At 33.5% G+C, this 15258-nt stretch overlaps 1 protein-coding gene across 6 annotated transcripts in view; it reads left to right on the top strand.

Moving 5' to 3' along the window:
* PALS1 (protein associated with LIN7 1, MAGUK p55 family member) overlaps nt 1-15258 on the top strand; it is a 79586-nt gene that overhangs the window by 60980 nt on the left and 3348 nt on the right. For all 6 annotated transcript variants that reach the window (XM_081049736.1, XM_081049731.1, XM_081049735.1 and 3 more), the window contains 6 exons: nt 2352-2535; nt 4451-4522; nt 4868-4939; nt 7244-7411; nt 8065-8267; nt 9708-9818. In XM_081049736.1, coding sequence (XP_080905862.1) covers nt 2352-2535; nt 4451-4522; nt 4868-4939; nt 7244-7411; nt 8065-8267; nt 9708-9818 — 810 coding nt within the window. The remainder of the gene's footprint in view (nt 1-2351; nt 2536-4450; nt 4523-4867; nt 4940-7243; nt 7412-8064; nt 8268-9707; nt 9819-15258) is intronic.

The raw sequence follows: 15258 nt of genomic DNA on the forward strand, positions 1-15258 counted from the left end.
TTCTATATTTTGAACGAAATCACTTGCTTTATCTCAGTGTTGCTATTTCTATATTGGGACTTAGATTTCCTCATTTCCTGTTTACAGAAGTTAGTAAAATATTTTCCTGAAATTAAAAGAAATTTTTTTTATCTAATAACATTCTCATGTACAATTTCTGAAAGAGGCTGTTGCTTTCATGAGGATTCTTCATTATTATGCCTTATAATGGAGGGATATAGATAGATATAGATATACTTATCTATATCTATGTATATATATATATGGTGTGATCAAACAATATGGTGAATTTTAAATAAAAAAATTATTACATTAAAAGACACATTGCCATTAATCCCCCTCAAAATACCCCCCCAACACACTTATCCCATTGTTCTTGCCACTTTCTGAAGTAGTTCTGGAAGTCCTCTTTCATGAGTATCTTTGGTTGTGCTGTTGTAGCTGCCTTGATGTTCTGAATCATTTTGACTTTGGGGAAGAGCCAGAAGTCACATGGTGCCCGATCTGGTGAATAAGGTGGATGAGGACACACCATAATGTTTTTATTTGACAGAAATTGTCATATACCAGAAGCGATGTGTGACACAGAACATTGTCATGATAGAGGATGATTTACAGCACATTTTAAAACACACCTTCTCTCAACCGTAGCTCACACCCAACTGACTGCACTGAACAAATTAAAACTTGTCACACTCAGTTACTAAGATTCGATGCACTGCTTCCTGTATTGAAGATCGCTGCTTTTCTGTTCGATGGCACTCAGCAGCATTCACCATATTTTGTGATCATGATGGAAAGGCTCTGTGTCTCACATTGCTTCTGGTATGGCAGTTTCGGTCAAAAACATTACAGGTTGTCCTCATCCACCTTATTGACTGGATTTGGCACTGTGTGACTTCTGGCTCTTCCCCAAAGTCAAAATGATTCAGGACATTGAGGCAGCCATGACAGTACAACTAAAGACACTCACAAAAGAGGACTTCCAGAACTGCTTCAGAAAGTGGCAAGAACAATACGGTGAGCGTGTTCGAAGCGAGGGGGAGTATTTTGAGGGATTAATGGCAATGTATCTTATAGTATAATAAATTTTTTTAAATTTAAACATTCACCATATTGTTTGATCACATCGTATATATTTATTACTTAGAAAGTATTTTATCAAATTTCATAGAGTCCATCATCGTTGATTGAAGATAGTATTTTTAGTGTTTCAGAAGCTGAAAAAAGGTACTATATTAATAAAAACAATTTTTGAGGCAAACCCTATTTTTATAATAGGTGGCCTCAATTATGGTCAGGGTAAAAGGCTTAAGGAAAGCCAAATAACAATTGGATAGACAAGGACTCAGAATTATAAAATTCTTATGCTGTCAATTTGGCTCATTGAGGTAAACCTGAAATGTAACCTACGTGGGGCAGAAGCATTCATTGCATATAGAGGTTGAATTTCATTATATCAAAGTTGGCTTTTTACAGATTTTGGAAATGCCACTTGCCCAGGTTGGATAAAAATTACAGATAGAGAAGTTAAAGAGAATATTAATATTCCTTTATTCATTCTTAGAAGGAAGAGTACTTTGTTATGTCTTATAGAGGTATATTGGAGGAAATGGCACAAGAAATCAACTTAGCTTTCAAAAAAGTTTCTGTGAATTCTGACTTACCTTTTAATGCTCAAAGGCATAACAGTTTTTTGATAAGCAAACACACTGTTAGTAAAAAGTTTTAACTTATAAGACTACAGTATTTCCAAGCCTATGTATAGTTCATAAACTTGTTTTAGATAACTTTAGAAGTTTGTGGTGTGATTGTTTGTGAATGTAAACATGTCCTTTAGAAGAAACACTGAAAGAGATTAAGGCACATTCACACTGATAGTGTCATCAAGAGGGATAATGACACCAGGGGACTGACGCTCACCTGCTCAGACGACAGGTATGCTGAGGTTAGCCTGCCTTTCTTGGTGGTAGTGGTTTATAAAATGCCTGCCTTCTTGCAGAGTTAGTGTTTTCACAGGTCAGGAATGGAGAAGGGTCTTTATTACACTCCTTCTGCTTCTCGTAAGCCTTTGAGGCCCCTTAGTACCTCGACTTGTTCGCAGCTTAACAGTACAGTGTTTCGCATACTCTTGTACATGTTTTCAGTCAACAGAGACGTGAACTTAATTGAAGAAAACAGATGAGCCTGAGAAAATACTGCCCCCCAAATATTGTTACCTAACTAAACTTTCCTTCTTTCAACTCATAATTTCTTTGCACTAATGAAAAATTACAACATTGTAATTATATTCATGCTAAATATTTTGTGTTGCCATTTCATCATCGTTTTTCCCCTTTTTTATCTTTTAGATCCATGTAAAAGCTCATTTTGACTATGACCCCTCAGATGACCCTTATGTTCCATGTCGAGAATTAGGTCTGTCTTTCCAAAAGGGGGATATACTTCATGTAATCAGTCAAGAAGATCCAAATTGGTGGCAAGCCTACAGGGAAGGGGATGAAGATAATCAACCTCTAGCTGGTCTTATTCCAGGTAAGGACAATGTAGAAACTAAATTTCTACTATATAAGTGGAAACTAAACTTAACTAAATTTAACTATATTTACTATATAAGGATAACTAAATTTAACTATATAAGGATAGTTAAAAGAACATATAAAACGCAAGCCTTCGCAGAGAAAAACACACTTTTTCATGCCTGTAAAAAAAATGATGTAGTTACTTTTCATGTAGTTGGGTTTTTATGTTATTTTTGTAGCATAAGTATCTTAAATATAATTGTGACTAATTTGTTAGGCTTTAGAATGAAATTATAATACTTAACGTTTGTTCTTTATGTGTATAATAAGGTCACAGAAAGCCACAACACATAACTTTTCAACCCAAAAGCTAGAAACAAATTTTGTCTATACATGATCATATTTCAAGGAAGGAGGAATGAACTTCTTATATTACATATAGAGGGTGATGCTACACCCTTGATTCTTCACAGTAACAGTTACAGGACATTCCTCTAGAATCCTGGAGTATTAGACAGCCATCACCGTTCTCTGCCCAGTGCTTCTGCCAAATACCAATTTGATATCTTAACATGCCAGCCTTAGCCCATAAATACTTAGCACTGGTGTTTATTGACTGATTGATTACATTGAGTTTCTGAAAGTATATAGGTGAGTCAAGGAGACTTCAATGATACCATCTGCAAGTCTTTTTGTAGACCCACTTTACTTTGAGTTTGATGATGGTTTTCTGATAGAATTAGAAGGATTTTTATGCAACCATAATGTCCATCTCCCATTATTGTCTGCTTCTATTTAAAAAATAGTCTAATTATTTGTGTGCTATAAAAATGTGCCATAGAAATAGCACTGTAGTGTTTTAAAACATTTCAATATGTAAGTGATTAAAATTATTTTGTTCCTCATTTTTTAATCCGTTAAAGGTACTTACTTTTAAATTGTAATGCTCTTAAAATTTTCCCTCCAGTTACTTGTTTCACTAAGAATGCAATCTGTATAGCTTCTAGAAATAACCTGGTTTCCTTTCATGCTTCTTATGTGTTTTGAACTCAATATTAATGGTTTAGCTTGTGCTCCTATGAAATACACTACATTCTACAGATTAACCCAACATAGATGGAAATTGCTTATTGATTTTTAAGAATCCCTGGCTTGAAATGGAAAGAATTAGGTATAAAAATTAAACATAAAAGTAGAACTCTAATCCAGAATTTTATAAGTAAAACCACTTTTATCCTTCAGAAAAAAATACATTTGATTTTAAGATAGATGTCTGAAAAGAAGATAAAGGTCAGAAACCTTGAAAGCCTCCTATATTAAAATCTTAATCCTGAGAGGAAAAACAAAATTTTTCATTTATTTGTATCATTGGCAGCTTAAAGATAGAAATGAAAAAAATCATTAAAACATTTACATGCATGTATATACATACATACAAAGAAAAAGAGTGATTGAGAATAATAAGTGCAAGGGAATATGTTGACTGATGTCTTAGAATTGAAAAGTGATGAATGTTCACATATTATTTTGGAAAGTTAATGCTTAGAATGAATTTGCTTGATTTCAAATAATTCCAAACGAGCAGAACTGTTGTAAGATCCAGCATAGTACTTTCCACATAGTAAATGCTGATGAAAGCTTTGTAGAACTTGAACTATTAAATTTTCTATCACTGGTTTATTATTTATCTTTTCTAATAGGTGATATATTCTACTAATACCTGTCCTAGGATTGGTTGAGAGTGAGGTTAAAACTTAATACTTTAAACATTTGGAGGCTTATAATCAATCATAGCTGACACACTCTCATAGGTGACAGATGGAATTGGAAGAGAATATAAATGAAGAGTTACTTACAGTGTTTTCCCTTGATTTTAAAAAAAGATACTTCTGTTGTTTTAAATACTCTTTTTCCTTTCTGCTATTAAGGGAAAAGCTTTCAGCAACAAAGGGAAGCCATGAAGCAAACTATAGAAGAAGATAAGGAGCCAGAAAAATCAGGTTGGACACTTTTATTTGACAGTAAAGGGTTTCTTGTATCTCCATCTGGAACTATGTTTAAATTTACACATTAGAACTGTCAAGATGTGTTCATAGCAAGAGTGATGTGAGAGGCAAAACTGATTCTCTTGGGACTGTAAAGAAAGGACAGGATTTAAGTATTAAAGATGTAAGATCAATGGAAAATTGTAAATATTTCCCTGAAAAATAATTCTTCTATTAACAATATAATAAGTGTTTATAAATTTAAATTAAAAACTATTTGAGTTTTTCAATTTGAAATATATAGCTTTGTTCAAGGAAACTAATACCACATCTATAGTTATGTTTATTATTATTCAACAGGAAAACTGTGGTGTGCAAAGAAGAATAAAAAGAAGAGGAAAAAGGTTTTATATAATGCCAATAAAAATGACGGTAAGTTCCACTCACAGAGATAGCTGGATTTATATCTGAAAGAGGTCCAATATCTAACATTTGAAAGAAATTAAACTGATATTTTCAGATGTTTTGGTTCTAGTCCTGTTTTGCCCCTTAAGGTGACAGATGTGCTTAAGAAAGTCATTTAGCAGAAATTATTTTCTTTTGGAATCCTATGAGTAATACAGTATTTTGAAATCTGAGAAAAACTGGTATAAAAATTAAAGTACAATTAACACGTATATAGTATTATATTGATATTCCTCTAATTTTGAGGAAATTGAATTGAAATTCCTCTAATTCTTTCTTTAATCTCTTTACTTGAGAAATTAATACCTGCTTATAACAATATAGCTGTATTTTAAATAAATGATAAATAATTTGGCTATAGTGACTCCTGTCACCAAGGCAGCCCTTTCTACAGTGCCTGCTACCTACTGGCTGGTTCAGGCCCACAGGCGAGTTTATTTGCTTTAATTTATTGCTAAGATTCAATTTATTTTTTTTTTCAAAGTTGTAGCTTCTCTTAAAACCAAAAGCTCTAATGACACTTGGCTCATACTCCCAAGTGACAACAAGTGCTGGAACAGAGTGATGGCTGTTGCCTTTATATTGGGCGCCTCTGTCTTAGTGCAGCTGTCTCCACCACCTCCAGTTTTTTATGAACACAACCTGATTTACTGTTTTCATTATCTTCTTGGTTGGTCCTTATGGGCATTCTAATTTGCTGCCTCTGCTCTGGTTCATGTTAGAAACAAACCAAATAATAAAGTAAAGGCCATCCTTAACTTACATAATTTATAAAGCTATTTTCTCAATACCTTGAATTTTTTTAGGCAGCATAAATTAAACTAATAAAAATAAAAATTTACAGATTATTGAAAAATTCCATATAAAACTAAATCTGTGATTCCATCTACTTTAGTAAGTTTTTTCTAAAATAAACATCCTTAATGCTAATTGATAAATTATGTAACTAAGAAGATTTATTGAATTTTTAATCCTTTCCTCTATACTTGGGTGATTAATATTTCTCGTTCTTCATCTTTTGAAACACGCTAAAATTAACTGATTCAGCTCTAATAGCTATAGAAAACTTACAAACCTGAAGTCTACAGATATATAAACTAAGTCTGTAAATCACAGTGCTGCCACAGGCTGATTGTACATGTTAGAAGAAGAAACTCAGATTTTTCAGAGGGAAAGCATTTTAGGAAGGGAAAGAATTATATTTCTGTTCATAATTGTGTCGTCATAATTAATATTTTTATTAATAGTAACTCATTTATAATAACTGTTCTACTTCAGGGGCAGTAACTGTATGCTTTAGATGCTGTCAGCCAATTAATTTTCACAATAAGTTCCTTGAGATTACAGATCAATAAATTCAAGTTCAGATGTTAAAGTGACCTGCTTAAGTTCTTACAGCTAATGTATGGTTGAGCTATAATTTAAATAAATACAGTTTAAGTTCCTACAGTGTGCCAAGCTCTGGCAAGGTTGAGATGTTCCCCTGCCCCAGTGGAACTTCTAGCTGAGAGAGTCTAACATATTTGATGCCCTTTCCCAATCAGGTGACATAATATGAGTGAAGATGGCAGGCTGCTGCTTGTCTGCCTTTGTTCTTACCACTTGACAGCTCTTACTTCATCTGAATTATAGGCTTTAGGAATGTTACCTTACTTATCATAATTTATACCTCTTCTTGAATCATGACCTCAGGTTAGTATCCCAGAATAAAGTAAACATAAATGTAGGAAATGTGAATGGCACAGGTATGACAGGTTTTCAAGTTACGTAATCATGGAAACACTAGTTATAGCCATTATTTGTGAATGTCTGTCTGTGCCAGGGATTGTGCTCAGTATATACATTATGTCTGATCCTTAAACCAACTCTCTAAAGTGTTAGTATCCCCGTTTTACAAAAATGATAGATATTATTCTCATTAGTTTATCCTCTGGTGTACTTCTCTCTGTCAAAGTATTGGCTGCAAACTAGTTGTTTTATTTAAGAATCAGTATAGTTACATTGTGTCAAACATTTAAACACAGTATGAAATAAGTGAAGCAGTAAACATTTCTAGAAGGATTAATATATTATCTTATTTATTTTCATAGTATTCTAGCAAGGATTTAATGACATGGGAAATACTCATGATGTAATACTATCTTGATCCAAAAGGTTAAGCATTTTTAATAGTAAATTGTGCTTTCCAATTTTTTTGGAAGATCTATCAGTATGTATTTATTACACAGAAATAATTCTATCTGAAGGGCTTAATTTTTTCTTTTTCTAAAGACTATGACAATGAAGAAATCTTAACTTATGAGGAAATGTCACTTTATCATCAGCCAGCAAATAGGAAAAGACCTATCATTTTGATTGGTCCACAGAACTGTGGCCAGAATGAATTGCGTCAGAGGCTCATGAACAAAGAAAAAGACCGCTTTGCATCTGCAGTTCCTCGTAAGTTTGAATGCATTCCCATTTTTCTGTGCTTTTCCGTTGATCACCTTAGAACCTAACTCTCATGTAGGGAAACCTTTCATCCATCTCATCAAAAACAATATCGTCCAAGAAAGGGGAACTCTGTTTTAACCAAATCTTTTGAGAATTTGTTGCTAAAGATAGTCATTCTTGAGAAATTTCAATTTTTCCTAAGAATATGGTGCTAATTACTTTCTACATGAATTTTGTTTGGGGCTCCTTACAATTCCTGTTCAATATGGATCAGCTTCTAGTTTTTTTAAACCGATGCAGAAGATAAAAATTTCAACAATCTCTGAACACAGAAGTTCTGTTTAAAAATGATATGGCACCTAATCTTATGAAAATAAACTTTAGGAAAAGATGAGTGGTCGTGTTTTAAATGCAAGATGAAGTAATATAAAGTATAAGCGTAAACTGTATTAAGGTAATTAAGTGTAACTAGTAAGATACTAAAAACATTTTTGCTCATTTCTCAATCTGGAAATAAAACCAGTCAATGTTAAACACATGGGCTCTTAACATTTTCAATTCATTTTATTATAAATAAAAAATTTTTTCTGGCTTGTAGAATTATCCCCCATCCTTACCCTGACCATGCCCATTATTTTTACTTGATTTTGTTTGCCTAGATACAACTCGGAATAGGCGAGACCACGAAGTAGCCGGTAGAGATTACCACTTTGTTTCACGGCAAGCATTCGAGGCAGACATAGCAGCTGGGAAGTTCATTGAACATGGTGAATTTGAAAAAAATTTGTATGGAACCAGCATAGATTCTGTACGGCAAGTGATCAACTCTGGGAAAATATGTCTCTTAAGTCTTCGTACACAGGTAAAGCTATTTTGGTTTAGGATGTTGAACCTTTTTTGCAGAGTAATTTAGTGGAAACTGTATTGTCGTCCAAGAACCACAGGACCTCATTATTAATAAGTTCTCCTACAGCTTTCCCCCACTGATTCACTATGTTAAATCAGGTTGCTAAATCTCTTTCAATTTCCTCAGTCAAATACATACATACAAGTATATATATGTACATATTTTCTAAAACTTAAAATACAGTAATTATAGTACTGGAGCTACTTTAAGTATTTTAGAGCTTATACAAGAATTTCCCTTTTCTGATTTTGATCTGAGAAAAATCAGAATAGAGGTAATTTTTCCCACAGTTCAAGTATTAGCAGGCGTCATAATGTTTGGTTGTATTAAATAATGAAATCTCCATTGGTTTCTGTTATTTGGCAGACTAAGCAAAGACTTTAAAAATTACTAACAATCGCTTCTTATATTTTCATTAAAAAGTGAAATAATTATAGAAATTTAAGATTTTTAAATTGTGTTTGTTGTGGAAATTTTTTTCTTCTAGGCTAGACAGCTTTGGTATAAAACTTTCCTTATTGTGGTGGAATCTACTGCATATGTCAGCTCAGGAAACATAGGCAGTGTCATTAGGGAGATGGATGTGAGAGAATTGATTTTACAGTAGCTCCCTTGAAATAGTAATTAGGTTTTCTTTGGTTTCTTAGTGGTCAAAGAGTTTAATCTGTACTATTTCAATTATAAACACCTCAGTTTGTTTTTCCTGAATTCCTTCAGAATTCTTTATATTATTAGACAATTTTGTGACACATGGTCATGCATTGGCAAAGGCGAGGTGAAAACCACAATCTCCTAATTCAAACAGGCTGGTGTTTTTGGATATGCTTTTCCAGAATGTTTTCCTTTCTGTATGTGTATGTGAAATTTTTCTCACTGGTTATGCTTGCATTTATACCCTGGCAAATGGAGGTGACTGTTCATTTCTAATTCCTCCAAAATGGATATTTAATATGGTTATTATTATCTGTATGTGATCTTATTAGCAGGTTGTAAACCTGCATCGCATAGTTGTAAACCTTCAATGTCATTCATTTTTATTTCATTACATAAAAAGAGCAAGTCTGTGTGTGTGTGTGTGTGTGTGTGAGAGAGAGTGAGAGAGAGGTTTTATAGGTACACAATATATTTTTACTGTGAATGGTAGGATCTTAAAATACTGTGAATTTTTTGTTATGAAGATGTTTGGAAATACTCATAGGTAATGTTTTTTTTTAAAAATGACATTATTATATTCCAAGTATATTACTGGGAAACAGTAAAATGATGAAAATTATTTTAAAGATCCAGAATTTCTTTTCATGGGGGAGGGAGGTTATCACTTTGTGAGGGGTGTAAATGTCTATTTATTACATTGTTTTGTACACCTGAAAATAATAAAAAAAATATTTCTTTCAGTCATTGAAGACTCTCCGGAATTCAGACTTGAAACCATATATTATTTTCATTGCACCTCCTTCACAAGAAAGACTTCGGGCTTTACTGGCCAAAGAGGGCAAGAATCCAAAGGTAAAGTTATTATACCGTTGTACTGTTCTATTGAAAATAAACATGAAACAGTCATGCCTAATATGTCACAATGCTTAAAAGCTACATCAGCTCGAGCTTTCAAACTGATTACTCTTTCTGCCATGTCACTTTTTCCAAAATTGCCATGGTTGCCTCTAGTTGTACTGTGACAGCTCTTCAAAGAAGGGGGCTTCTCTTGTTCCCCACACATTCCCTGTTGTTATCCCAAATGTATGGTAAACTTTGGCATTCCTTAATGCTTCCTTAATCTCCTTCACATGAATATATGTTATTTCCAACAGGGATTATGTGACATTCCACACATAAAAAAGGTCTCAGCAGATTCTTAGGGATTACCCACTTTTCTCTGCAGATACTCCATCTATGCAGAAAGCCAACATTAAATGCTCTTCTTTTTCTCTTCCTTTTTCTCACTGAAATTTTATGTTCTGTTTGTCTTCTCCCTTTGGTCTGAAATGGAAACATTTTTCAAATTATCTTAGATGCTGGACATGGTTGAGGTAGTTCATGTTATACTAAACGTTATTAACCATTAAATGATCATTTACTCACATAGTAATTAGAAAGCATTGACTTTTTATTAAATGTGTGAAATAAAAGCCGTCACGTGACTTGCTATATCAAAGTAATAAATACTTTTCCTTGGTTTTTGCTGAATTTTTAAAATATTTCTATTTGAGGAATCCTCAAATCTGATTTCATTTGCTGTGCCTCTAAATCTCCTTAAAAGCCAGAAAAACAAGTAAAACACACTTCCTTGAAAGCTCCTTTCAAAGTCCTTAAAAGCATAAAAACACTCCTTTCATTTGGTTCTTGACTGTTCGCCACAGCCATCAACCCTCTTTCCACCCCAAGATTCCCTTTTTCACTGTAGGCCTACATTTCTTATTCAGTCTACATATATGGGAAAATGGTATTTTTCCATGTCTTAGGCTGTCGACATCGGGGGCTTTCCCACCCTCATATTGAGTGTAATGTTTAGGCTAAGTCGGCTAGCTGGGTAAAGTTTTAGCCCTTCTCCATTTTTGCAGCACTATTGTAAGTTCATAAATAAGTGAGGTCAGATTATGTGTTGTCCTGAGCACTTGGGATGATACAAAGGAAAGGTTCTTCAGGAAGATCACACATAACAAGGAAAACAAGATTAACGTCCAGCAACTACTTTGATAAACAAGAAATAACGTGTTTGTTCAAGGAGAGGGATGCACCTTAAAGCCCAGAGTGGACTTCATTCTGCTTCTTCAGCCGAATTTCTATTTTCTAACGTGCACACTTTTTTTTAGTTAGGTTATTCTTCAACAAGGATTCAGTATCATGCCAAGGGCCCTATACCTTTTGAAAACATGTTAAGCAACTTTTTTTTGGTCAGTGATCTCAGGCAGTGCTCTGGTAGAATTTTTTATGCACTTTATTTTGAATTAGCCATCCCAAGTTGAATAAGGTCTAGAAGGATACCAATTATACATATTTTTAAAGCAGGCACTTAATCAGTATCAGAGTGTTTTAATGGTATACAATATGCTTGATTTTCTAATTAGAATTTTCTAATTTTTAAAAATTAACTTCATTGAGGTTACTATACATAAATAAAATGCATGCATTTTAGTTATGTAATTCAGTAAGTTTTGGCAAACTGTATACCTGTGTAACAACCATCCCAGTCAAGATTTAGAACATTTTCATCACTCCAAAAAATTCTTATGCCCCTTTGAAGTTAGTCCCCCTCCATTCTTCCCCAGGCAGCCACTAACCTGCTTTCTGTCACTATAGATTTGTTTTGTCTGTTCTAGAAGTTAATACAAATGGAACCATACAGTATGTTTAAGTTTGCATCTGGCTTTTGATCAGCATAATGTTTTGAGATTCATCTGTTACATCTAACAGTAGTTCATACCTTCTGATTGCTAAGTTATATACCATGATCTAAATATATCACAGTTTGTCCATTCACCAGTTAATCCCTTTTAGCTAGTGTGATTTAAGCTGCTGTAAACATTCATAGTCTTTTGGTAGATATGTTTTCATTCTTTTGAATTGCTAGATCAAATGCTAAGTGTATATTTAACTATATAAAAACTACCAAATTTTTAAAAACGGGTTGCTATTTTATGTTCCCACTTTGGTTTCATTTGCTCCACATCCTTACCAACTTTCGCTGTTGTTCGTTTATATCAGTTCTTTTTCAGTTCTAATATGTGTGAAATGTTACCATTATGGTTTTCATTTGCATTTTTCTGATGACTAATGATAGCATCTTTTCATGTAGTCATTTAGGCATATTTTTTGGTAAAATGTCTCAAATTTAATTTTTTTAAATTAGATCTTTTCTCAGTTGTAAAAATTCTTTATTCTGGATATAAATATTTTATTAAATTCTTTGTATATTTTTAATGGTATTTTTTAAGATTAGAAATGTTTAATTTTAATGAAGTAGACTTTAAAAAATTTTTCTTAGTTATTGATATTCGTGTAGTCTAAAAACATTTGTCTGCTTCAAGATTAAAAAGATTTTATCCTATGTTTTCTTCTAAAAGGGTTTCTTTAATTTTGTTTTTTAATCACATGTAGATATCCAGTTGCTCTAGAAACATTTCTTGAAAAAGACTGTCCTTTCTCCTATCGGCACCTTTATAAAAAAATGACCTGACCAAATATGCAGTAGCAGTTATTATGGGGTGAATTATTTCTGAACTCTGTTCTGTAGTTATGCTAATATCACACCATCTTGATTACTGTAGCTTTATTGTATTTAAGTCTTGAAAACAGTCATAAAAAGGAATGAAGTACTGATACATTGTACAACATGGATGAACCTTGAAAACATTATGAGTGAAAGAAGCCAGTCACAAAAGACCGTATATTGTATGATGCCATTATATGGAATGTCCAGGCTAGGCAAATCTATAGAGACCTAAAGTAGATTAGTGGTTGCCTAGGGCTAGGGGTTGGTAGAAAATGGGGAGTGGCTGCTAATGGGTAGAGGTTGTTTTTTCGAGGGAGGACAGGGAGTGATGAAAATATTCTAAAACTGTGGTGTTGATGGCACAACTCTATGACTGTACTAAATAAAAACTGTTGAATAGTACATTTTAAATAGGTGAATTATAAATGAATTATATGTCAAAAAACTGTTACTGATTTAAAAAATTACCACCAGGCTTGACTATACAAATTGAAAAGATGGTTTTAAAATTTATATGGAAATTAAAAGGAATAACCAAAACAAATTAGAAAAAGAACTAAGAGGACTTTTGTCTTTATTAATTTTCTATATTTTTTGTCTGTTTTCTGTTTGACTTATTTTTATTCTTTCCTTATAATTATTTCAGCTTTGATTTATACTTGCTCTACTCTCTGAAGCAAGCTTAGATGATTTTTAAATCTTTCTTCTTTTCTAATAGGAAGCTGTAAATTTCTCTAAGCAATTTTTTAGTTGCATCCTACAAATTTTTATCTTATATTTTTCATTATTTTGTAAGAAATAATTTTTAATTCCCTGTGTCATTTTCTTCTGTAACTCATGGGTTATTTAGAAGTAATAATTTCCACCTATTTTGAGATTTTTTTAAAAAAATTTTTACTTATAATTCCATCGTGGTCAGAGAACATACTCTGCAAGATGTCAGTCTCTCACAATTTGTTGAACCCTGTTTTATCGCCCAACATCTGTTCTATCTTGGTGCATGTTCCATGCACATCAGTAAGAATGTATATTCTGCAGTTGTTCGGGAGAGGGTGGTGTATGTGATTGCCTTCTAATTCCACTTATGTCGTATCTCTTTGGTACTTCCAAGAGTGCTTTATCACTCACACAATAGAAGTGTTGAGTGAAAACAAATCTTCAGTTTTAAGTCAGTGGAACGTGCTCACTAAGAAAGTGATGGTGTTCCTCATTGGAACAGTTATCTGAATCTCGGAATCTTTCCTGTTAAAATGAGGTCTTGAGAGTGGTAATTTGATAGTATGAACTGATATGGTCAGTTTTCCCTACAGGCTAACGTTTTTCAGTTCAAAAATTTTTGAGCAAAATATTTTGTTTCATCTTCGTCGTGAATTATAATTTGGAAAATAAGAAATTAAAACAAAATAAAAGCTATAAACCATTTTGGCAAAACATGAAGTAGTACCTTAAATTTGATAAAAAAAAACTAGGTGGATTGGATATTCATGTGAATCTGTATAAGATGTGGGGTTTAACATTTACATTTCAACTCTAGCACCACAAAGTTTAGATTCTATTTTGAGTTCTGGAATGTGCTTTCAATAATCTTGAGCTTTGAGTAGACATAGTTTTAGCAAGAATGTCAGTGTGTTTGGTTCCAGTGGTGTAGTAGAGCTCCTCCTGGGGGACACAGGATCCTGTGTGCGATAGCCAGATGCACAACATTCCAGAATGAAGCTTAGCTAGCCCCACAGGAACTCCCTCAGGACAAGCCAGAGCTGTCATATGTTTACTGTTTTCCTACTGTTACAGAAGTTCAACCAGTTGAATGATATGAATTGTTTTGTGTTGTGGGTCCGATATAGTACTGACACGTGACTTGCATATCTGAGACATTTGGACTTGAGTTGAATCTCGAGTTGAATCTCAAATCACAAGGGTGACTTGGGGGCAATTTCACTTTCTTGAACACGTGTACCTGATAATCAGAGGGTTCTGGATAAGTTTTGCACACAGCCTTGCCAGCTGCTGTCTACATGATGCAGTTGTTTTCCATTACACAGTATTTCAAAGTAGCCGCTCTGAATCTTTCTCACACTCTTCTTAAGATATTCTTTGTACCTTTAAGACCTTCTTCTGTATGAAAACAGAGTAACAATTTAATGTATTGAGTATTTCCAAAAAACCACATATACAGCTAACCCTTGAATAAGCAGGGGTTGGGGCACTTATCCCCATGCAATCGAAAATCACATATAACTTTGAGTCCCCAAAAACTTTACCCTTTGTATCCTCGGGGATTTGTTCCAGGACCCCTCACAGATACCACAATCTGCGATGCTCAAGTTCCCTATATAAAATAGTGTAGATCAATGCATACACTCCCGATTATGGGTTGAAAACCATTACAGGTTTTTACTGAAAAAAAACTGTGTATTAATGGACCCAAGCTGTTCAAACCCCTATTGTTCATGGATCAGCTGCATTTATTAAATCTTGGGTTTATCAGCAAATATTTTCATAGAAAGATACCCATTCTATTGATCCTTTGCTTTTCAAATGTTTACTTTGCCTAACTCTGCAACAGACATAACGGGCAGGGGCTCTTCCTAAAAGCCAAGAGTAGATAGCACTTTGGGTCCTGCCACCCTTCCTCCAACCAGAAAGGTTCACTGTGTTACAGAATGGTATTTTTAGGAAAAGGTTATGTTGTCTTAAAATGTTTAAAAATGAATGTAGAGAATTCAAAGTAATAGT

This window comes from Rhinolophus hipposideros (genome assembly GCF_964194185.1).
Source record: "Rhinolophus hipposideros genome assembly, chromosome: 5".
NCBI lineage: Eukaryota > Metazoa > Chordata > Mammalia > Chiroptera > Rhinolophidae > Rhinolophus > Rhinolophus hipposideros.